Source organism: Diabrotica virgifera, chromosome 1 (genome assembly GCF_917563875.1).
Source record: "Diabrotica virgifera virgifera chromosome 1, PGI_DIABVI_V3a".
In the NCBI taxonomy this organism is placed as follows: domain Eukaryota; kingdom Metazoa; phylum Arthropoda; class Insecta; order Coleoptera; family Chrysomelidae; genus Diabrotica; species Diabrotica virgifera.
Genome location: NC_065443.1, coordinates 293124301 through 293150988, shown reverse-complemented (window position 1 = coordinate 293150988; position 26688 = coordinate 293124301). Strand labels below are relative to the sequence as shown.

General features: G+C 31.9%; 1 protein-coding gene across 4 annotated transcripts in view; it reads left to right on the top strand.

Moving 5' to 3' along the window:
• The window catches only part of LOC114328936 (zinc finger protein Xfin-like), a 129883-nt gene that overhangs the window by 8207 nt on the left and 94988 nt on the right, over nt 1–26688 (top strand). For all 4 annotated transcript variants that reach the window (XM_050651652.1, XM_050651641.1, XM_050651638.1 and 1 more), the window contains one exon: nt 11538–13694. In XM_050651652.1, the coding sequence (XP_050507609.1) occupies nt 11538–13694 (2157 nt within the window). The remainder of the gene's footprint in view (nt 1–11537; nt 13695–26688) is intronic.

Genomic DNA, 26688 nt, shown 5'->3' with positions numbered 1-26688 from the left:
TTTTTTAGATAATTTGGATTATTCTGAGCAAAAAAGGTTTCTTGTGATTTTTTCTCTAAAATTGATTGTTGTCGAGCTATATGGCCATTATATGACCAAGATACCTTTTTTGCCCAGAATGTCCCAAATTATCTTAAAAAAATTGTTCGAAGTGAAAAAATTATTTTTGTGAATTTGTTTAAAAAAAAATTGTTTAAACAATTTTTCGACCACTTCACCTCCCGGCACCCTGTAGATATATTATAAGAACCTCTTTTTGAGTAAGTTTGTGCAAAAAAATCGAATCTGAAGAATTTCACTAACGGGAGCGACGATAAATCGTGGACTATAGCGCTAATTGTTAATAATTAAAAATAACAGCTTTGTAATAAAATAATGACAACATCTCTTCAGGACCTTAAAGAAAAGGTTTGAAACTTGATTTGGTTACTTTTGAATTTTATAATAATAATTTTTAATCGAGTTATTAAGACTTAAAAATGGCCATTTTTTGTATTTTTCCAATTTTTAATCGCATATAACTCGACAACAATCAATTTTACAGAAAAATGACAAGAGCCCTTTTTTGCTCATAATGACCCAAATAATCTAAAAAAAGATTTTCGAAATGAAAAAATTATTTTCGTCAATTTGTTTAAAAAAAATTGTTTAAACAATTTTTCGACCATGGCACTGCCCGGCACCCTGTAGATATTTATGTTATAAGGACCCTTTTTGAGTAAATTTGTGCAAAACAATCGAATCGGAATAATTTCGCTAGCGGGGGCGACGATACTGTCCGGTCTAAAAAGCAAGTTCCGAGAAATTTGGGTTTAAAAATGCAGGTAGTAAGGGCGAACTCAACAAAAACAAGTTTTGGAGGTTTATTTTGAAGGCGAAAAAAGGTCGAACTCAACAATTCGATAGTTCTATAAGGTAGGAAATTTAATTTAAAATGGTATCATCAAAAAAAATTTTTTGACCCAATGTTGAGTTCGCCCTTACTATCGGCAACGGCTCATATCTGCATGGTTCACCAGTTTGATTGTAACTAGATTATCTTGTGTGATTTAAATCTTCAGTTAATATATTAGATAAGTTGTCACTCAAGTGTTGTTCTGAAGCTATTTTCTTGTGGCATTTTTATGATTAATTATTTATATGGGAAATAAGCCACAATTAAAATGAAAAAATAATTTTATTAACGTTTCGACGCCCAAATCGGGTTGCCGTTGTCAAAATACAAAATATTACTAAAATAAACAAAAATGTTGTTGCTAAGTAAAAAATTCTTCTAATAATTTATTTAATCTGACTCATTTATATTGGCAATTCAGACATATATTATACATTTTAAAGTAGAAGACTTTAAAATGATATCGCCAATATTTATTAGTAGCGTTCCTGGGACGACTTTACTAAAAGATTGTTCATTCGATTACATGAAATCAATCCTAACTCAAGAATATCCGTCGCAAAAAAATCATAGCATGTGATCTGTCTTTAAAAAGACAACCAAATGCAACGATGACAGTAAAATTCTCGCGTTAGAGATTCCATAGTAAATCACGAGGGAAAACCAGGAAAAAACCTCGTGATACTATCCCGACATCGTAAGTATTTGGTCTTACATTTAATTTACTCTCAAAAAATAATACCAAATTCTGACTTTTAACATGTTTAAATTATAAATAATATTAATAATACTAGATATACAGGGTGTAACGAAAATACAGGTCATAAATTAAATCACATATTCTGAGATTAAAAATAGTTCGAATGAACCTAATTTACCTTAGTACAAATATGCACATAAAAAAAGTTACAGCCCTTTGAATTTACAAAATGAAAATCGATTTTTTCGAATATATCGAAAACTATTAGAGATTTTTTATTGAAAATGGACATGTGGCATTCTTATGGCAGGAACATCTTAAAAAAGAATTACAGTGAAATTTGCACACCCCATAAAAATTTTATGGGGGTTTTGTTCCCTTAAACCCCCTCAAACTTTTGTGTACGGTCCAATTAAATTATTATTGTGATACCATTAGTTAAATTCAATATTTCTAAAACTTTTTTGACTCTTAGTATTTTTTCGATAATTCAGTTTTTATCGAGTTGCGGCTTCTTTTTTAATATGTTTACATAAAAATTTTATGGGGGTTTTGTTCCTTTAAACCCCCCAAATGTTTGTGTATGTTCCAATTAAACTTTTACTGCGGTACCATTAGTTAAACACAGTGTTTTTAAAACTTTTTTGCCTCTTTGTATTTTTTCGAGAAGGCACTTTTTATCGAGATATTACTATTGTTTAATATGGTTCAAAATATACCTAAAAATGTAAATCATAAATAAATGTTCATATTATTACCAAGTCTCCATAATCGTACTTTGCCATAAATACAAATATGTGGTGGATTTGACAAATATTCAAAATATCTCGATAAAAACCGACTTTTCGAAAAAGTACTAAGAGGCAAAAAAGTTTTTAAAATATTGTGTTTAACTAATGGTACTACAATAATAATTAAATTGGAACGTACACAAAAGTTTGGGGGGGGGGGGGGTTAAAGGAACAAAACCCCCATAAAATTTTTATGGGGTGTCCAAATTTTACTATATAAGATACTACTACCATAAGAATGCCACATGTCTATTTTCAATAAAAGATCTCTAATAGTTTTCGATATATTAGAAAAAATCGATTTTCATTTTGTAACTTCAAAGGGCTGTAACTTTTTTTATGTGCACATTTGTACTGAGGTAAGTTAGGTTCAATCGAACTATTTTTGTTCCCAGAATATGTGATTCAATTTATGACCTGTATTTTTGTTACACCCTGTATAAGTAATACTAAAATATAAAATATGTACTAGCTCGATATTATTGACTTACTAATCTTGGTATTTTCTTTCTATTGACTTCCTCTTTCAGTATGGGATTCAGTCTTCCTACTGCATTCTACCGAGGAATTTGCGACACAATTGGTTTCATTTAGCATAATTAGAGCCGCTTCTTTGATTTTTCTCTTTTTACTATCTGATTCTTTCAGGACTATACTTAAATCTCTCCACTGAACTCTATGTTCATTGTATCATGCGTGTTGACATATTTGAGATCTATCACATTCTCTATTTTTAATATAAGACTGATGTTCACTTATTCTAACGTCTAATGGTCTTGATGTCTCACCTAAATAAAATTGTTCGCATTCACAAGGTATTTTATAAATGCAATTCTTTGTTCTTTCTTGATCATTGTTAGGTTTAATTTTAGATAGAATAGATCTCAATGTGTTTGTTGTTTTGAATGTTGTTGAAATGTTGAATTTATTTCCTATCGTTTTAAGTTTCTCGGATAGTCCTTTTAGATATGGTGTTGATATTTTCCTCGTATTATTTCTTGTGAATGTTGTAGGATCCCGTTCTAAGTTGTTCTGTTCCATTCGATCCAATCTTGACAATTCCTTATTTATAAAGTTCTACTTTAAAATGTATAATATATGTCTGAATTGCCAATATAAATGAGCCAGATTAAATAAATTATTAGAAGAATTTTTTACTTAGCAACAACATTTTTGTTTATTTTAGTAATATTTTGTATTTTGACAACGGCACCCGATTTGGTCGTCGAAACGTTAATAAAATTATTTTTTCATTTTAATTGTGGCTTATTTCCCATATAAATAATTTGTCACTCAAGGGACAAAATAACGTAACCGGTCAACAAGCAGAATAATAAATAAATAAAACTTCAGGGAGAATTTGCGACAAAAAGTAGACATGTCCTAGTCTGTTCAAATTTACAAGTTTTTTTACAGTGTAACGAGTTAGCGATAGACTACCCCAGCTAATTGAAATAATATTCGAAAATATTACCTCAATTAACCAAGATAGTCATCGCTACACCCATAGCTTAGCTCAGTCACTCAGGTGCGGTAGCACGCCATATAGAATTCTATTTTAGTGACGTCACGTTGCCTAGCAACCGTCGATTTTCCCATTATGAAATTCTATTTTGTGACGTCAGCAAAATAGAATTCTATTTGGCGTGCTCCCACTGCAGGTGTGTGTTCATCTTGTCCTAACCTTAGATATGAACTATGAAATTTGGAATGAAAGCAAACAAAACAACATTTTTAACTAATCATGTTTATTGTTCATAAAGATATAATAAATAAAATGACAGTAAATTGCATTAACAAATGTATTCAAATTCTTGCCAAAAACTAACATTTCTGGATTATACTTACATGGCTTTTGGTATTCGGCTCGATGGTAACCTCTTGATGTCGAATGGTACTGCTGTTGTGGACTTCTCGTAGGCCTGGGCGGATCTTCGGCCCAGGCCTACGAGATGTTGGATGCTGGAGTCTGGATGTCATGGTCTCCATTGTGCCAGCCTTAGTTCCATCACCGGTGTGGATGGCTTGAAGCTCCCGAAGGGAGAAAAGTGATTTTATCCAAAAACTATAAAATAGAGACACATGTCAATCATCAAGAAGAAAATCCAACGTGTGCCATCTGCCGTTCTAATCGTCAGAAAGAGTAGCAGATGACAAGAATAAATTAAATGAAATTTAGGTGAGGAGAATAGTTAAAATTCTGATTACTAAACGTGCATACATGTAAATTAAAAAGATAATTATATTTGAAACTAAAATATCAGAACACATGGTCTGACATTGGAAGTTAGATTAGATATAAAAAAAAACAGAAAAACTGTTAGACGGAGAAGTATAATTACAATATAATATTATTCTTACCCCGAGAGGAATGATTTGATGGATCAAAATGATTTAATTTTGGAATTACATGCCTTTTTAAGGATTAATTTTTCCCTTCCAGTTTATGTCAGGGAGTAGGGGTCAAGTCGATGAAGTGACACTGTCATTGAAAACGACATTTAAAATGACAACCAAGTACTATGAAGTAGCGGCATGTTCCGTATTGAAAATACAGATATTTAGAGAGTATGAATATACGAGGTATGTTCAGTATGTTCAATCGATGATTTAAATGAAAAGAGATATAGTAAATAGAAGATAATAAAAGAGAGTATTAAAAAAGGATAATTAAAGAGAATAATCAAAGAGGATAATAAAAGAGGGCGCCAACCGATTTTTAAAGGGGGAAATGGGTAAACCAAATAGAAGAAGATAATTATTAATGAAATATTAAAGGAAATAAGGTAAAATAATTATTTAAAAATAAAATATCAAAGATGTGACGTTTGTAACGTTACAACAGAAATATATAACTTTAAATTAGAAACATATCAGCACTTGTGTTGTTTTCGTGAAATTCCTTTTGAGAATATTAAAAACATCATATTTTGATACTATAGTCCGTCCCACCTTGACTTTACAATATATGGAACATAGGCAATGCACCCTTTTGAGAGTTTTTAACGCGGTGATGCCCATTTTATCAAATATAATTTGTAATTGAACATTAGAAAGATTAAATTAAAACTGTTTTAGAAAGACAATCTACAATTTTAGGATTCGTGTGCGTTTAAGTTTATTCGATATACTATAGTTATTACGCATATGAATCCTAAAATTCAGGGTTGCAAAAAAACATGTTTTTTTAATTTTAAACAAAACAAACGTTTTTTTTTGTTTTAAACGTTTTTTTTTTGTTTTAAACATGTTTTTTTTTTTGTTTTTAAATTGTAGATAGATAGATAGATTTATTTAACTACTTTACAAAAAAATTTGTTTGTAGCAAGTCAAAATTACAAAGAAATATAAAAATTACAAGGTATATAAAAACACAAGGTATATAAAACAGAAATATAAAACACAACTTATAAATATGTATCACAAACAAGAATATAGATTAACAAAAAATATTTTGTGTCACGGTAAGCATTTCAGTAGATGTTCTGCAATGAGTCATATATTCTTCCGAGCAATAAAAGCAATGTTTCAACAGATACCTTTTTATGACTTTTTTGAAACTGTTACAGCTTAGCTGTTTAATATATTTTGGTAAAATATTGTAGTAGTTATAATTAAGACAATTTTTATCTGAAAGACGCAATCTAGAGCGATTTGTTCGTAAATAGTGAGAGTTTCGCGTATTGTGAACGTGAACATCAGACTGCTTTGTTAAATGGGACCTTTTTCTGTGAATTTCAGTCAGAACTTGATATATCAACAGAGTAGGTAGCGGCATAATTTTTAATTTGATGAAGAGAGGTCGGCAATGTTCCAGATAACTAACCCCTGCTAAAATCCGGATAGCTTTCTTTTGCATCCTGAAAATTTGAAGAGCATTTGTTGAATTGCCCCATAAGATTAATCCATAGCTTAGGTGTGAGTGAAATAAAGAAAAATATGTCACCTTCAATGTCTCAAAGTTGACAACCCTTGCTAGTTGACGAATAAGAAACAATGAACTAGACAGCTTCCCCTTTACTTGTGAAATATGAGCCGACCAGTTCAATCGATTGTCTATGGTTATTCCTAACAGTTTAGCAGTGTCTTTGTCATCTGGATAGCCATGTAAACCACTTGCAGATATAATCAAGTCCTGCGTTTTTTCAGTATTGAGTTTTAGCTTGTTCGCAGCAAACCATGTGCTAGATTTATCAGAGACTTCCTCGTAAGCCATTTTTAAATCCTCATTTTTATTACCTGATATTATGTATGTCGTATCATCCGCAAATTGTACTGATTTGTACGGAGACATGAAATGAGGCAAATCGTTGACATATATAATGAATAAAAGAGGTCCCAAGACCGAACCTTGTGGGACTCCATGTTTTACGGGTCGAAAATCGGAGAGATAACCTTTAGACACTACAGCCTGGTGTCTACCACATAGGTACGAAGAGATAAGCTTAAGAGGGATACCTCTGATTCCATAATAGTTTAATTTGTGGAGCAAAATGTCATGTGAAACGCAGTCAAAAGCCTTCGACAAATCGCAGAGAGAAATTGCCATGCGATTGCCACGTTCAAGCCCCTCAATCACCTCGCTCACAATATTATACACCGCGTTTGTAGTAGAACGAGCACTTCTGAATCCATATTGCGAGTTGCTAAAATAACTTTTAGACTCAAAATAAGAACATAATTGTTGTTTGATCACCTTTTCAATCACTTTCCCGAATGTAGAAACAATGCTTATGGGTCTGTAATTGTCAGCTTTCGAGGAATCACCTTTTTTATAGATAGGTAGTACCTTTGAGTACTTTAGTGCTCCTGGAAATACTCCAGTTGATAAAATTAAGTTAACAAGATGAGTGAAAGGTGTTAAAACTATTTGGTAAGTTTCTTTTAAAATTTTGCTATTAATTTCGTGAACGTCCTTACAATTGGAATTATTAAGAGATTTAATTATTTGAGAGATCTCATCTTCCACAACGGGTCGGAAACAAAAGGACTTACTCGGGGAAGGATAATTTCTGTAACTGAAGAGGATATCATTATTAATAGTGGGAAGGGATGTAATTATATTCTCTGCGATTGTAATAAAAAATTGATTTATTTCGTCTGGAGATAGATCTGGTTGTACCGAACTGGATCTTGTATTGCCTCTTTCGAAGTTTAATATTTTCCAGCAGTCTCTAGGTTTATTATTGGAGTTAGTAATAAAACTAGAGTAAGCCGACTTTTTAGCATTTTGTAACTGCCGATTATATTCATATTTTTGTTGTTTATATAGTTTGAAAATATCGGGATCCTTAGTGACATCTGCAATGTGTTTAATGAGAGAAAGATTAGATCTGTAAGACCTTAATTCGTCATTAAACCATTGCACGGGTGTTATTTTAGCAGTTTGTCGTACTTTTTTTAATGGAAAAAACTTTAATATTAAGTTGTTATAAGTTTCAGTTAAAAAGAACATCAAGACATCGGGATCGTTATTGGTGTCATAGAAAAAGTCCATCTTTGTACTAGCTAGTGCATATTTAAGCTTCTGCAAACCAGAAGAAGTAATAGACCGTTGAAGTGATTGATTAGTGTCAACAACTTTAAGAACAGAATCAATAGATATAAATTGTGCTCGATGGTCAGAGAAACAAGGTTCAAATACGCCCACCCTGTAGATATTTTCAGAAAAGTTTGTCATAATGTTATCGATGCAACTACTGGACTGAGATGTGATTCTAGTGTAATCGTTTATCGTTATTTCTAGACCAAAAGACATTAACAGATTTTGAATATCATAAGAAGAGTCAGATTTAATTTTAAAATTTATATTAAAATCTCCAAGTATAATCAGTTTGTCTGCTTTGTTAAGTAAGAATGCTATAACATTCTCAAAATTCACCAAGAACAAGTCACAGTCACCATTACCTGATCTGTATACAGTTAAAACATTGGTTCTCATTGAAGGTATATAAATTGCACAAAACTCTGAAGTTTGCTCTACGTTATATTCATTTAGATTAAGAGAAGAATACATAAGATTTTCTTTTACATAAATTGCAACTCCACCTTGCTTCTTTTCAACCCTACAGAAAAAGTTAGCTAGTGAAAAGCCGGAGATGTTAATTAATTTTAGATTTTCTTCAGTTTGCCAGTGCTCTGAAAAACATATGACGTCATAGAACTTTTTATCCTCAAGAAAAGCATTGATCATATCGACTTTATTTGATATACACTGTAAATTGACATGAAACATGCTTACCGTGCCCTGTTGACTTAGGTTATTTTGAAAATTTGATGGAGAGTTAACGGTCGTTTCTTCATCCTTCATTTTATTTGAGTATGTGTTGGACGCTTCATAAAAAACCTGCTTACATAAGAGCCTACGGGCCATAGTTTTGGGTCCATCGCTAAACCAAAATGTTGTTCAAAAATTGAGACTTTAAAGGATGAATATATGTTGGGATGCTTAGCCGCTAAGGACGTACATATCACTTCTGGAAAGTGTTTTTCTAACATCTTCTTAAGATTATCTGCCGTAGTATGCTGGTTTACCCTAGTAACATGAAGATGACTAAATTTTTGGGACTCCACTGATTTCAGAGTTTTCATTATTGCCAATAACAATAGGTCCATTTCTTCTTTTATACCTAACAGTTTTCCATTCTTGCCCATTATTATTTGGAACTGGAACCGAATTTTTACTCTCAGTATTTATCAAATTCTCATCGTTTGTTAAATTAATGATATCTGAACATTTTGCCTCCGTTTGTATTCTTAAAATATCAGCTGATAATTGTTTATTATTTTCGATTAAGGAAACAACTTGTTTATTTTTATTGGTACTATTTTTAAATAGAGTTTTTGTTGGGGAACTCCTTTCTTTATCAACAACTAGACTTTCATTTACAGCAACATTTTTTGTATGTTTTAAACAAATAAAACTTGTTTAATACACATGTTTTTTTGTTTTAAACGTTTTTTTTTTTGCTTTAAAAATTTTATATTTTAAACAAATAAAACTTAGAAGAAAAGATTGTTTAAATCATATTTTCCTAAACATAATATTAATTGAAAGTGTTTGATCTATTATTATTATTCTACTAAATAATGATAAGAAAACCAATTGCAAAATTAGGAGCTATTGCCTGGGGAACCCCAGACTATTTACTATTTATAAATCCGCATTACAAGTTGGCTATTGCAATAACGTCCATTGTCAGTTATTTTGTGCTGTTTCTGGTGGTGTTTAGTGTTTTTTTTTTAAACATGCGAATGATTTGGTGACCCCAGCTCATTTTTTGGCAAATGTGCTTGATCATCGCTTTATTGAAAATAAACTTATCATCCATCCATTATAAATTATCATCCAGAAGCATTTTAGATTTTTATTACCAGGCAAAGTGTGTACCCTTTACTCCATATGTTTTCTAAACACCTATATTGAGAATGTAAAACCATTGGCATGGTGGCGTTCTAAGAAAAATATAAATAGGTATACTACAGCATTGAAACTTGCTCAACAGCTTCACACAGCTGTTGCATCGTCAGCCAACATAGAAAGACTCTTCTCATCATAAGGTTTACCATTCCAAACTACGTAATCGGCTAGGCAATGTCAAAGCTGCTAAGTTGGTTTCAATTTTTAAAGAGCTTAATTCCATCAGTGATGACGTGACTGATTTAAATTACAAGATTACTATGAGTCTGAAACAGTTTTGAGAAATTGATTAACTCTTCTTTGCAAAATATTTTCAGTTTTCCATTTTTTTGCGTTCAGATTATTAATAAATAAATAATATATATGTTAAAAAATTTATATAATGTATTTGAGAATTTTTTTGATGTTATATTAATAAAGAAAATGAAAAAAAAACACTTGTTTAATTTAAGTGTTTTAATCTAAAACTGTTTTAAACATAAGCAAACGTTTAAACATGTTTAAAACAGTTGATTAAAACAAAATGTTTAAAACAAAACAACCCTGCTAAAATTGTAGATTGCCTTTCCAAAATATTTTTAATTTAATCTCTCTAATGTCCGATTACAAATTCTTTTTGATAAAATCGGCATCACCGCGCTCAAAACTGTCATAAGGACTGCATTGCCTATTCGCGGTGTGCAAGTACTTGGAGGCGATACGAGAAACGATCGTGCGAGAATACGCTCTGAGCTTCGCTGGTGTCGCTCCTAGCGGTTATTAATTCAACTTTTACCGGTAATTTTTAAATTTATTATTTAATTGTTATCGCTTAATATTTACAACGCAAAAAAGTAATTAAATTGTAATCGATTTTTTTTTAAATTTTGCTGATCATTTTGACGTTCTATTGATAAAATATGAATTTCTTACTTCGGATACTTTTACAATTATCATGTAGATGGCGCTAAGATTAATTTATAATTACACATTACGGAACATTAAAAAAACTTAAATTCAGTATTTAAGACGCAAGTATATTTAAGGTAAAAATATATACCACAGCTTTGACCAACTAATATTTTTTATAACTAATATTTTTAATTTTAATTTTAAATTAATCACTTTGGCATTTATGTCAAATTTCCGGTAAACGTTTACAGACTTGCCACTACTGGCGCTCGCGAATTTGTAAATATCCCCTCTACGTACGAGCTCAAAGCGTATAGCGGAGAAATATTGTAACTTTCTTAAATAATTCATTGTCAATTGAAATTGTCAAATTGACGTATATTTCATGTCTACTGTCAATGAAGAAGAAAAATTATATATTGCTCCACAATATTGATATGATATGCAATTATTATATAAAGGTAAATGTAATTAATTGTATTTTGCTTGCATTACTGCATTTTAATAACTAATTTTATTTACTACATACAATTGTTTACGTTTTGATAACAACCTGAATCTTATTTTTTCTTCTTATTATTTTTTTTTGGACTGTGGCCTTGACAATTATCCAGCAACCAGGACCATATGATGATTGGCCAATATAATTAAGAGTACGAATAAAAGTACAGAGCGAAGAAACCAGGTGTCGCTTTTTCGAACTTGCACGGTCCCAATATTCCCTATACTGTAAAGTTAAGATGGGACGGACTATAGGTAGTTTAGCACTAGCTCAATTTTATTTAATTTGAATTTATGCAGTTTTTAATTACTCCTCAGTTTTAATTTATACTATTTTAGGTGTTCATTCTCTAGTTGTAAAGGATAGTGTGGTTGGTAATATGTTGGAGGATGAAGGGGAGAAGCAGTTCCAATGCACAATTTGCTTTAAACAGCTCGCATCAAAAAACAATCTCAATCGCCATCTTTTAACGTTGCACAAAGGCATAAAAGCGTTCTATTGCAAAATCTGTGGGAAAAGATTCACAGCAAAAACATCTCTCATTAATCATGTTCGATCTCATTATGGAGAGAGACCTTTTAAATGTAAAGATTGTCCACGGCGGTTCAATAACAGAAGTGCATTGAACACACATACGAGGTTACACACTGGTCAAAACCTTCTAAAATGTGAATATTGTTCTAAACAGTTTACAGGAAACACTCAACTTCAAATTCATTTACGTGTGCATGCTGAGGAAAAACCATTCAAATGCACAATTTGCTCTCGACAGGTCACAACACAGAACAGTCTTAATCGCCATTTACGTAACCACAAAGGAATAAAACTCTTCCAATGTAGAATCTGTGGGAAAAGATTAACAACAAAACCATCTCTTGATTATCATGTTCTGGCTCATTATGGAGAGAGACCTTTTCAATGTAACGTTTGTCTGCGGCAGTTCAGAAACAACAGTTTATTGAACAAACATACAAGGTTACACACAGGTGAAAACCTTCTAAGATGTGAATATTGCTCTAAAGAGTTTACAGTAAACTCTCAACTTCAAATTCATTTACGTGTACATGCCGAGGAAAAACCATTCAAATGCACCATTTGCTCTGCACAGTTCACAACAAACCCCAGTCTTAATCGCCATTTGTTCAACCACACAGGAATAAAACCCTTCGAATGTGGGATGTGTTCAAAAAGATACACATCAAAAACATCTCTCATTCATCATATGCGAAGTCATTCTGGAGAAACATCATCTATTCAATGTGATATTTGTTCACAACAGTTCAAAGACCAGAGTTTATTGACCGTTCATATGAAGTTACACACTGATGAAAAACTTCTAAAATGTGAATATTGTTCTAAACAGTTTACAGGAAACTATAAATTTCAAATTCATTTACTTACGCACAAAGGAGACAAGACATTTAAATGTGATATTTGCGATAAAAAGTTCAGTAATAATGACGAATGCATATTGCACAGAAGTACACATACAACAAATTCTCCAGAACAAGAACAAGGAGACAAGCTATTTGAATTGGAGACCATTGGAGACAAAGAGGACAAGCCATTTGAGTGCGATATTTGTTATAAAAAGTTTTGGGATAATGATCAATTCCTCACACATAAACGTACACATACCATTGAAAATTCTTTTAAGTGTCAAATTTGTTTTGAGGATTTTACGGAAAGTACCACCACCTTGGCTACACATATGAGGCTGCACACAGAAGAAAAGCTTTTCAAGTGTGACAAATGCCCCAAAGAGTTCAGAAAAAAATACCTACTTCAGAGACACTTACGTAGGCATCTAAAAAAGCACGTTGGAAACAAACCTTTTGAATGTGATCTTTGCGATAAAAAATTCAGTTATAATAACGAATGCATACTCCACAGAAGTACACATACAACAGATTCTGTAGAGAATCAGCTAGATAAGTTAAAATGTGGTATTTGTTCCCAAGTGTTTACAGAAAATGATCAATTGGCGCAACATAAATTTGTACACATTGAAGAACCTCAGCAATGTGTTGTTGAGTCTCTAAAATTTAAACAAATAGATAGTTCTATTGAAAATTTACAATGCAACATAAAAGAAACAAGTTTCAAAAGTAACATTTGCTCTGAAGAATTTTCAGAAAGTGATCAATTAACTCAACATATGGTGCTACATACAGAAGAAACAGTTTTGCAACAAATCGCATGTGATAATAGTTTCCGTATGTCTCCAAAAACTGGCCAAACAACAGATGAAAGACAACACCGAGATTTATTTAAAAATAAATCTGAAAAGGTATCTTTTAAATCTACTGAGGGAAAAGACCAAATAAAACCTAAGTATCATTCGAACGAAATACAGACAGAAAAATGCAATAATGATCTGAAATTTGAGGTAAATGAAAATGACTTAAAGTATCAGATTGTACATACTGAAGGCATGGAATTTGAGCCAAATGTAATTGATGATAACTTAAAAGATGCAGAAAGAAATGAAAAAGGTAAGCAAATTCATTTAATATCTTTGTCCATAAGAATTATTTATGACTGTAAAAGTTAAAAATAAAAGTTATGGTTTATGTTTATACTGTCACCTGAAGAGGGATAACGTAAAGTTCGAAACATTGATGCTACAATATACTTTTTTTTATTATTATTAACTCTTTGAGAGATCTGCATTCTGCCTCTTAGGCAATAAGCGTTTTTTCTGACAATGAAGCTGATGACATGTAGAGTATTATTCCAATGAATGATCCCTTTTAAATATATCTAAACCTAAGTTAAACATTGTTGGTATGATTTTACAATAATTTGCCTAAAAAAAACTAAACTAAAGTCTGTGTGATATAGATAGATCGGATGGCAGTAGACGTTTTAGCCTACGAATTTCATTGGCATCGCGCACGTTTAGTTGGACCGCTAACCGATTCGGGTGCACTAACACTTTTTCACTATAGTTGACGCTAAAACGATGTATGGCATCTTTGATGGATTCTAAAGGGATATCGTGCTGAATGATTTCGTTACTGACGTAGTAGGGAGCATCAACAATAGTTCGTAGTACTTTATTTTGGAACCTCTGCAAGATGGATATGTTGGAGTTGCTAACAGTTCCCCACAGCTCGATGCCGTAGGTACACAGGTTTTAAGATTGTTTTGTATAATAATATTTTATTGTCTATGGAGAGTTCTGATCTGCGACCGATGAGCCAATACATGTTTCTTAATTTGAGGCCAAGTTGCTTGCGCTTAGTGAATATGTATTTTGTCCAAGTCAGTCGTTGATCCAGGTGCATTCCGAGGTATTTGGTGCTATCAGATTGTGGAAGTTGACAATCAATAAATTGAACAGATGGGCACGTTCCTCTGCGGAGGGTAAACGTCACATATGTTGATTTCAATCCATTTGCTTTAATACGCCATCTTTTTAGCCAGTTTTGGACCTTGTTTAGACTAGTTTGCAGGTTCCTAGAGGCTGATGTTGGGTCAGTGTGGGACGCCAAAATGGCTGTATCATCGGCAAATGTCGCAACATTGGTAAGTCGTGTTGATGGCACGTCTGCAATATACAATAAGTACAGAATCGGTCCAAGTACGCTACCTTGTGGAACTCCTGAATTTATTGGATGCAACTTTGTATATTAACTTCCATGTTTTATTTGGAAGTGCCTATCTGTCAGTTATGATTTTAGAAGTTGAAAGTGGGGATGGGGCAGCTTCTTTAGTTTAACTTGAAATCCTTCATGCCACACCTTGTCGAAAGCCTGAGATATATCGAGGAAAGCTGCTGAACAATATCTTTTACTATTCAGGTCCTTATTGATTTGATTTACCACTCTATGAACTTGTTCTATTGTCCCGTGTTTATTGCGGAATCCGAATTGGTGATCTGGAATTATCTTCTTTTCGTCTATTATAGTTTTAGCCTTTTAACATATAGCTTCTCAAAAACCTTGGAAAGAATTGGCAGTAGACTTATCGGTCTGTAGGAAGACAACTCTTCTGTTTTCTTCCCGGGCTTGGCTATCATTACGATCTGGGCAACTTTCCAGATGTTAGGGAAATAATTTAGTCGTAGTATAGAATTAAAAATGTAAGTAATAAGGATAGTTCTTAAAGAAATTTTTCCAGATACCAAGTCGAAACCAGGAGCTTTTTTTATGTTAATTTCTTCCGTAATTGTTTTTTTGACTTCTCTAATAGTGAACTTGTTAGGAGGCAGGTCCATTTGGAAGGGTACATTTAGATAGTCCCTAATTTCGTGTCCTTCTTCAGCAGATAATTCTGAAGGAAATGGCATGAAGACTTTTTTCAGATATTTGCCAAAAGCTTAAGATTTTTCTTTATCATTTCTGGCCTAGGTGTTATCATTTCTGGGGCCTGATTCTAATTCATTTCGAGGCCGCTATTGAATTTCGACCCCGCCATGATAGTCGCAATTTATAGCGATTCTTATTCATTTCGATACTAGTTACAACTGTGGATATTAACGTTATCATTTTGACACTGCTCAGAATTTGGGTTGGTGCTTCGGTTTAGTGGTTTTATTGGCTACGCAACGTGACGCAACCATCGCAACATTTGTTCGTAGTCTGGGAAAATTATCGAAAAAATGCCATTTTGGGGAAAAGTTATTTACCAGCGATTTTATTGCTAAAATCGAATCTAAGATTGCATATATTAGTAATATGGGGTATGACAAGTCCGCAGAAAATATGTTGTTTTATTTATAAACAAATTAGCACTCCCAAATCTTCTTTTTTTTCAATTAGTGCTCTGTAACTTCTAAGATTTTTCCTTTACGCCAAAAACACTCAAATAAAAATTCACCGTAATTTAGTTCTGCACAAAGATATTTTTTTCCGATTTCCTTCAACAAAAATTTTACTCGGAAAATCCGAGTTTAAAAAAAATCTGCAAAATCTTGGAGCAAAATCCCGAAACAGGTCGATTTTTATTTTTAAATTACAATTTTTTGGCATATATTTCATACTAGTGACGTCATCCATCTGAGCGTGATGACGTAATTGATAATTTTTTTAATGGGGATAGGGATCGTGTGGTAGGTGATTTGAAAGGGCGTTGAATTCTCTATTCATCAATATAAACATTAATATCATTATTTATACGGGGTTGCCAAAAAATAATTTTTGAATGAAATTAATTGGCGCAAAAAGAAGAACGTATGTAATTTATTTTAACTCAAAATACATTGTACTGTTATCAGAAAATAGAAAAAAATGTTTATTTTACAAATAAACATTTCTTTTCGCTTAAGAGCACACAGTAGCAATCAACAGGTAGCAACAAACGCGGTCCAATATTGCGGAAGTTCTGCGAATTTTCAAAAGTGAGGCAACACTGCGTTGGTAACTCGACACTGACAGTGACGTTTATACTATCAAAAACAATAATTTTTATACACAGAGGCGCGAAATGTTGCCAAGTCAGTGACTGACGTTCGATTTCTTGTTATAAAAAATCGATTTTTAGTAGTTCCAATGTGACACAAAATCTAGTTAAATAAATTACATACATTCTTTTTTTGCGTCAATTAATTTAATTCAATTTTTTTTTTTCAATTCTCTGAATAGAGAATTGAACGCCTTTTTAAATGAGCTACCACACGACCCCTATTCCTATTTAAAAAAATAATCGATTACGTCATCACGCTCAGATGGATGACGTCATTAGTTTGAAATATATGCCAAGAAAATTTAATTTAAAAAACAAAAATCGACCTGTTTCGGGATTTTTCTCTAAAATCGTCCATTTTAAAGAAAATAAATTTATTCCATAATTTAGTCCCTCTCTGTATATCAGGAGACCGGCGACAATCTAACCAATAGTTTAGCATTAATTAAAATGTTAATTAAAAAATTTCGGTCGAAATAATAACCAGAAAGAATATGATACACCAGAATAACTATGATTTTCGTATAAAAAAGCACTATACCTATTCAACGTACTTTACAGAATTGAAATTGGACTATTTGAGAGGGCTCAGGAATATTATAAAGAAACAATTTTTTGGCTTATAAACAAATAGAACCCATCAGAAAATATTAGATTCAATTAAATTAAGTTAACGCTGTTGAAAAGGGCACGGCTTCTGTGCCCTTTTCGAAGAAAAAAAATTGTATTGCGAGGAGTGGTTCCAGGTATAACCGGTCAAATTTGACCGGCATTTTCGACAGAGTTATAAACAACAGGATTTCAATCTTTGAACCATTACCTTTTTATTCCGGTCCTCTTTGTACATACAAATTTTCATATCTTCAAGACACTCATAACAAAAAATATTTATGTCACCAAGATATTTAATTATTGATAAATAATTACTTCCCTAAAATTTTAGTTGAAAATCAAAGATTTCGTTTGGAAAACCCGAATTTTTCGAGGAAAATTTCTGTCGAAGGAAATCGGAAAAAATATCTATGTGCAGAATTAAATTATTACAGTGAATGTTTTTGGTTTAACGTTAAAATCTTCTGAGTTACAGAGCAATAATTGAAAAAAATATTTCGGAGCGCTAATTTGTTTATAAACAAAATAGCACACTTTCTGAGGACTTTGCATAGCTATAAGACTAATATATGAAATCTTAAGATTTGATTCCAGCATGTCCAGCAATGAAATAGCTGGTACATAATTTTCCTTGTTTTATACTAATTTTCCCAGATTATTTCCTTACATCTTTCATTGTGTTGATAATTCACGTTGTGGAAATTCTCAATTATTATATTTCTAATTTAATACTATTCTAATTCCTCCAAAACCAGCAAATTTCCATAAAACCCAGCCATATTAACGACGTTCTACACCTTCGTTGCGGGGAATGCCTCTCAGAGGAAAGGGGGGAAACTTATATGCAAGCGAAAGTTGGTAACAATGCATTTATAGCAGAATACTCAAATCATATGTTTCGGTATTGAATACTTTATAAAAATAAATTATAATAACTTACGGAGTAAACTACGTAATTAATTAATTAAAAATAAATGGTACGGTAAACAATTCTCATTTTTTAATATGTTATTCCTTACAAAAAAACCTTTAATTTAAGCACAAATTATTAAATATCGTAAATTTGGGTCAAAAGTTATTAACTTTTTAAGAATTCCCATAAGAGCCCATGTTAAAACTTAACTTTGACCCTTAATAGTAATTAAACGGCACGGTAAAACAATTTTAAAAAAATCAAGTCTTAGTTTTTTGAAGTAAACTATAACATACTAAAATTTCATGCAAGTCCTTAATTATTTGCCGAAGGTATACCGTTAATACCTTTTGCTTTAGTTTTCCTTGCAAGAAACAAACAAAACACATCTCCTAAACTAAACCTAACCTCGCTTTCGGCCATTCATATTGATTCATATCCGTGTCACAATAATTTCGACTCGAAATTATAATATCAACCACTTTTTTGGAGTCGCTATTAATTTCGATAGTCCCTATTTTGTGACGTCATTTCGTTAGTTCAACTAAAATCCACAAGGTTCGCACAGTCTCATTTCAACGTCGCCATATTGAATGCAACTTGTTTTAAGTCGAAATTTGAATTAGAATCATGGTCCTGATTGGTGGATTAGGCAAGTAAGACCTTTTTAATTTTTTCGTTGATTTCCACAGCGAATAATCTGTGGCCTCTGTAGGTGTAAGGCTTTCCAGGTAACACTGGATTCCCTGATTTTGTTCTGCTATGATTAGTTCTTTCAATTCTTTGGTGGCTTTGTTCAATTTTTTCTTGTTTTCTGTGGTCCTAGCTTGTTGCCATTGTTTCCTCAAGTGTCTTTTGCGGCAATTTTTTCTCTGACTGAAGGAGATATTTCATATTTTCCTTGACGCGTTTCATAGTGTGGGGTAGCAAGCCCCACGGGTAACAAGCCTCCTGTATAATCTTGGTCAACTTTTCTGCCTCTACTTCTATGTCAATTTCAGTTTTAATGGCTGATTTAAGGTGATTAAATGATCTAATTTTTCCCTGAATACTCCCCAATCGGTTTTATTATTATATAGGGATGGTTGTTTTGACTGATCCAATATTTTTGAATATATTGATATTATCACTGGAGAATGATCTATGCACTTTTTAGTGTCAACACCTTTTGTGACGCAAAAGTCAATAGCATCTGGAATCTTACTCCTGTCAGATGGCCAGTATGTTGGTTCTCCACTAGATATTTGCTGTAGATTATTCGCCTTCATTGTTGAGATCAATGGCATTATAGTCGCCACCAGCCAGCAATCTGTTTCCGAGTGTGTAGAAAAATCTTTCGTAATGTTCCTTCTTATTATTGTGTTTTGGAGGATAATAGATGGCAGATATAGTTAGTGTTCTATTTTTTTCCTCAATGGTCACGCTTGTTGCTTGTAGATAATCTTTGGAGAATTTTTCTCGTTCTTAGTGTTTTATGCTAATTATTTTATATTAAATATCACCTAATATAAGAAAACAATAATTAATAATAAATAAAACATATGTTGGTTTTACAAGTGTAAACACAAAAGATTACATAGTGGTAGCAAAATGTAATAAATGTAATGATCTAGGACACGTAAGCAAACACTGTAATAAAGAAACAACATGTAACCATTGTGGTGAAAATCACGAAAGAAAAAATTGTAATAAAACAGGACAGCCAAAGGTATGCATACCTTGCAAACACAGAGGAAAACAATGTAATAAAGAAAATAAAAATTGTACAACTTATGCTCTACTTTTAAATCGTCTAATTCAAAAAACAGACTATGGTACATAAATATTATTTAAAATTTAATTAAAATTAAAATTAAAATGAAAATTAAAATTAAATTTGAAATTAAAATTAAATTAAAATTAAATTTTATAACATTAAAAATTAATATAATAAAAAATAAAAAATTTCAAAAACATAAAAACCAATGTGATGCAATGGTTAAAAACAGAGTCATGAGAACAAAAAATCATACTTTAAATGCTAAAAATACAAAAAATATAAATCATAATATAAAACAAAAATACTTTAAAAATAATAAAAATTATTGTATCAGGGAAGAGGGAATAAACTCAGATAAAATAATTAAAAATAATAAAATACACAGATATGGTGATGAATTACTAAAAATGAAAATTTATTCAATTCTAATAAACACGGAAACCAAAATGAAATTAATAAATAAAAACAAACAAAATTAATTAATGACAAATAAAACATTCAATATAAAAATAGGACAAATAAATGGTATGAGAAGTATCACAGTACTACATGAAATAAGAAAAACAGCAGAAGAAAATAGTCTTGATATGGTTTGCATTCAAGAACCATATACAAGACTAGGAAAAATTCAACACATGCCAATTACTGCACAATGTGCAAGCATAGGAGAAAATCCAATGGCGGTAACCGTATTATTCAATAAAAATATGAGACTTCTAATTCTAAAACAATTTAGTGATCGACACTGTATCTGTGTAGAATTGCTAACAAAAGCAGTGAAGCTGTGAAGATATTGATGAATACGTGGAAAAGATAAGAGCTATATTTATAGCGTATAGAGAGGAAAAACTTATAGTTGTAGCAGACGTAAATGCAAAATCAATATTGTGGAATTCAACTCAAACAGATCAAAGAGGATTATTAGTAGAAGATATGATTAATGAACTAGAGTTGATAGTACACAATAAACCAGGAAACCCACCAACTTTTCAGAACAGAGCTGGTGCGGCTAGCAATATAGATATAACAATATCAAATGTTGCAGTAGCACACCTAGTTAAGGATTGGAAAGTGATGGAGCATGCAACAATAAGTGATCACAACCTTATAACTTTCAATCTTAATAACCTGAATCCACGTAATACAGAAATATCTTCGGTGAGATACAATATAGGTAAAGCAAATTATGAACTATTAAAGTCTGAGTTTCGACCACCTTGTCTATCTAATATAAATATTGCAACAAAAGAATTAACCAAACAAATTAAAAAAGCAATGGATATAGCAATACCAAAAATAAAAGAAAATAGTAAAGTCAAAAACTCAGCCTGGAAGGAAAACCTCACAAGAATGAGAAGCAGAGTTAGATATGCGCGAAAGCGATATCAACGATGTGGTATCTATCTTGAGAGGCAAATCCTTCTAGGTGAGTATAGAAGACTAAAACAAGAATATAAACAAGAAATAAAAATAACAAAAGCTAAAAGTTGGGAAACCTTCGTATCAAGACACTTAGAATTAGATATGTGGGGAATACCATATAAAATAGTTTCTAAAAAAATTAGATGTCCGACAATGCTTTCTACTTTAAAAAAAGAAGATGGAACATTTACAGAAAATTGGGAAGAATCGGCCGAAAGATTACTTAATGTATTATTACCTCCAGATAAATTAGAAGGAGAAACACTAGAACAAAGAAATATAAGAGAAGAAATGATACAAGAATACCAAATAGAAGAAGAAATAGAAATAGAGGAATTCACAGAAGAAGAAGTATATGAAAGTATGAGAAAAATGAAAAGAAAGAAGGCACCTGGACCGGATAATATTCATGTTGAAATACTTCAAGCATTGTCGGAACAAATAATTCCAGTACTAACATCATTATATAATGAATGTCTTAGACAAAGAAGGTTTCCCAATAATTTTAAACAAGCAGAAGTTATAATAATACATAAAGGGGAAGATAAAGATCCTGCCTTACCGAAATCATATAGACCGGTATGTTTATTGAATACAATGGGAAAATTACAAGAAAAATTACTATGTAAAAAATTAAATCAAATAAGAACAGAAATTGGATTACATCCTGGTCAGTATGGTTTTAGGAAAGGTAGATCAACAGAAGATGCAATAAATAAAGTATTTGAAATAGTAAATGAAAGCATAAAAAAGTATGTTTTAATGATCTTTATAGACGTGTCTGGGGCTTTTGACAATCTTTGGTGGCCGTCATTCTTTGAAAGACTTCGAAGAATGAGATGTCCAAAGAATCTGTACGGAAGTCTCAGAAACTACTGTCAAGACCGATATGCAAGCCTAAGCTGTCCAACAGTAAAAAAGACAAAACATATCACAAAAGGATATCCACAAGGATCAGTATGTGGACATATGTTCTGGGATGTAATGCTAGAGGAACTGTTGGAACAATTGACTATAGATCCTGAAGTGCTTGGAAGCATAGCATATGCAGATGATTTGTTGTTGATCATAGATGCGAACTCAAGAAGAGAATTAGAAAATAAATCAAATGAAGTATTAATAAGAGTAAATGATTGGATGAATAAAGTAAAATTAACAATATCAGATTCAAAAACAACATATAGTTTAATAAAAGGAAATTTAGAAAGAGATCCAATTATAAAAATTAGAGGGAAAACAATAAAAAGAAAAATGGAAACAAGATATTTAGGTATTATAATAGACGAACAAAAATTATTTACAAAACACATGAGTTGTGTCTGTGAAAAGGCAACAAAGATCATGCATAGCATTGCTAGTCTAGCACAGAAGGAATATAGAATTTCGTTCCGACAGATGAGAATATACCTAAGTACAATACTTGCATCAATTGTAGGGTACGGTTCAAGTGTATGGGCACATAGATTAATAAATAAAAATAAAAAAAAAATTGAAGGCACTCGTGGGAGTGCCGACAGAAGTGAAAACTTCTTATAATATATACATTACGAGCTCAATGCTTTTACCCCATCCTAAAAGAAGTGCTGTACCTATATCATATACGATATGCGCGATGCGTATGCCCTATGCTATTTATGTATACATACACATAATTTATATATGTACAAAATTGATTTCAGCGAAGTGATGACCATAAAGAAATTTTCAATTCAAAAATTTATTTCGTCGAAGCGATAACGGTCGCTAATTTAATAATTTTCCCCATCCAAAAAGTGCACAACGTCCCTCAAGAAGTTTTCACTTTAAATATTTATTTCGTCGAAGCGATTACGGCCCTAATTCTATACTTTTCCTCCATAAAAAAAGTGCACAACGTCCCTAAAAAAGTTTTTACTTAAAAAATTTATTTCGTCGAAGCGATGACGGTCGCTAATTTAATAATTTTTCCTTATCCAAAAAGTGCACAACGTCCCTCAAAAAGTTTTTATTTCAAAAATTTATTTCGTCGAAGCGATAAAGGTTCGCTAATATAATATTTTCCCCATCCAAAAAGTGCACAACGTCCCTCAAGAACTTTCCACTTCTAAAATTGATTTCATCGAAGCGATGACGGTCGCTAATTTAATACTTTTCTCCATCGAAAAAGTGCACAACGTCCCTAAAAAAGTTTCACTTCAAATATTTATTTCGTCGAAGCGATGACGGTCAGTAATTTAGTAATTTATCCCCATCCAAAAAGTGCACAACGTCCCTAAAGAAATTTTTGACTTCAAACATTTATTTTGTCGAAGCGATAAAGGTCGCTAATTTAATATTTTTCCCCATCCAAAAAGTGCACAACGTCCCTCAAGAAGTTTCCACTTCAAAAATTGATTTCATCGAAACGACGACGATCGCTAATTTAATACTTTTTTCCATCGAAAAAGTGCACAACGTCCCTAAAGAAGTTTCACTTCAAATATTTATTTCGTCGAAGCGATGACGGTCTCTAATTCAATACTTTTCCCCCATCCAAAAAGTGCACAACGTCCCTCAAGAAGTTTTCACTTTACAAATTTATTTCATCGAAGCGATGACGGTCGTGATGACGGTCGATAATTTAATACTTTTTTCCATCCAAAAAGAGCACAACGTCTCTAAAGAAGTTTTCACTTCAAATGTTTATTTCGTCGAAGCGATGACGGTCGCTCATTTATTACTTTCTCCCCATTCAAATTTAATAATATTTCCCCATCCAAAAAGTGCACAACGTCCCTAAAGAAGTTTTCACTTCAAAAATTGATTTCGCCGAAGCGATGACGGTCGCTAATTCAATACTTCTTCCCCATCTAAAAAGTGCACAACATCCCCAAAAGAAGTTTTTACTTTAAAAATTTATTTTGCCGAAGCGATGACGGTCGCGATGGCGTTCGCTAATTCAATACTTTTTCCCTATCTAAAAAGTGCACAACGCCCCTAAAGAAATTTTCACTTCAAAAAATTATTTCGTCAAAACGATGACGGTCGCTAATTTAATACTTTTTCCCCATCCAAAAAGTGCACAACGACCCTTAAGAAGTTTTCACTTCAAAAATTTATTTCTTCGAGGCGATGACGGTCGCAACGGCGGTCGCCAATTTAATACTTTTTCCCATCCAAAAAGTGCACAACGTCCCTAAAGAAGTTTTAACAATACATATACGTACAAAATATTTATTTCGCCGAAGAGATGACGGTCGCGATGACGGTCGCGAAATAAATCCTTTTTTTTCTATCGAAAAATAGGTTTTACATTTATTTTAAATTTAAATACTTCTATACAATTTATGTATAGATACACATAATATAGAAAAGTACAAAATTTATTTCGTCGAAGAGATGACGGTCGCTATGACGGTCGCGAAATAAATCCTTTTTCACCATCCAAAAATAGGTTTCACATTTATTTTAAATTTTAATACTTCTACACAATTTATATATACATACACATAAAATATATATATGTACCTACAAAATTTATTTCGCGGAGAGATGACGGTCGCTATGATGGTCGCGAAATTAATATTTTTTCCCCATCGTAAAATAGGTTTTATATTTATTTTAAATTTAATACTTCTATACAATTTATATATACATACACATAATAAATTAATATATATATACAAAATTTATTTCGACGAAGAGATGACGGTCGCTATGATGGTCGCGAAATTAATCTTTTTTCCCCATCGTAAAATAGGTTTCATATTTATTTTAAATTTAATACTTCTATACAATTTATATATACTGTTATATTTCTATTTGATATAAAAATTAAAATTTGATAATTATAAACAAAATTCACTTTAATATAAAATATTTTTAATTTTCTCAACCTCGGGCATATAAATTTAGAACAACCTGTATACAACAAATTGTTATATTTAATTTTAAGAAGTGATTGGAATAAGCGTACGAAACTCGGAACAATGTGCTTAGATAAACAAAGTGAATGACGCGTACCATTATCGTTCTTCTCGGAAGGTCGATCATTAGCCTATGCTAAATAAAACTCAGTGAAATAGATGATAGTTCATTATCGTTTTTCGCGGAAGGTTTCGATCATTAGCCTATGCTAAATAAGACTCATTTGAAAGAGAGAATAGGTCATTAAAATTTGTAAATAGTTAGAAAGTCTTTTAGAATGGGAATTAAATATTTTCTTTTGAAATCCATTAAGCATATTTAGAAAGATTAAAAATTGGTTTTGAGGAATATTACGAATGAGAGTTGGTGGTGGAAGATTGATTTGTGAATCTGGAAGGGATATTTAGAAAGTAGGGGAATGGATGACAAAGTGAGATCAGAATGTTTTGAGCTGTCGAGAAGTGAAGTCGAGTAGTAGACGGTAGTGTACGGAGAGTGAGAAAGCCGGTAGTTCCGTGAGTGTGGAGTATCTATCGTGGAACGAGAAGTAGGCCAGGTCGAGAGTAAAAGAACCTCCTTGAGCCAAGAGTGTTCCGGTAGCTGATAGCAGTTTCGAAAAAGGTAGAACACAGCATCACGACCGAAGCAGGGACGAGAGCTATTCGAGCTAGTTTTTCAAAGGAGTACATTACTGGAAGCCAGGATGAGGTTTGATCGCAGCCAAGGATAGCAGGAACGGGTTTTGTGTGAGGACATTTTCAGTTTCACCAGGAAAAGGTCAGTCTCATTTGTTTGGACATGAATGTATGGGTTTTTCGTATTAAATTCCACATAAAAAATTGAATAACATAATCAATAATATCAGAAAAGCTTCATCAAACTTAAATAGAGTTGTTAATAATAACTCCTAATAGTTAAATGTTAATAAAAACTTTCAATTGATTTACAAAAGGAAATAAGGTTCCCATTTGTAAATGTTATGTTTAAGAATAATAAGAAATAGCAAATATTAAGCATTGATTGCCTTTTAAATAAAATAAAAAATATTTTTTGATTATAATTGTAACCCATATGTGTATTTTTTTTACTCTTTTCTTTTCTATCCCGATTAGGAACCATTAAGAAATACTAGAAGCCACGAAAGTAAGTAATTAATTTATAATTCGCCCTGAGATTGAAAACATATTGATATGTGATCTGGTTAATTAATTGGATTAGTATTAATACATTGATTAAATTAAGTGACATATAAGAATATTATCTCATATCAATAATCAAGATCACATCAACTGTCGTCCAACGTGGAAAGCATTGTAAAGTATTTCTAGTGGCAAATTTGAAGGATAGAAAGAGTAAAGCCGGTATTTGAAAATTTATATGCCTGTGGTAAAAAGTGAGATACTTACATTTGATAACATAAAATTTTAGATCTCTTTAGGTACAAATTTTACATAACTGATTTAATATTTTATTTTTACGATATTTGCAT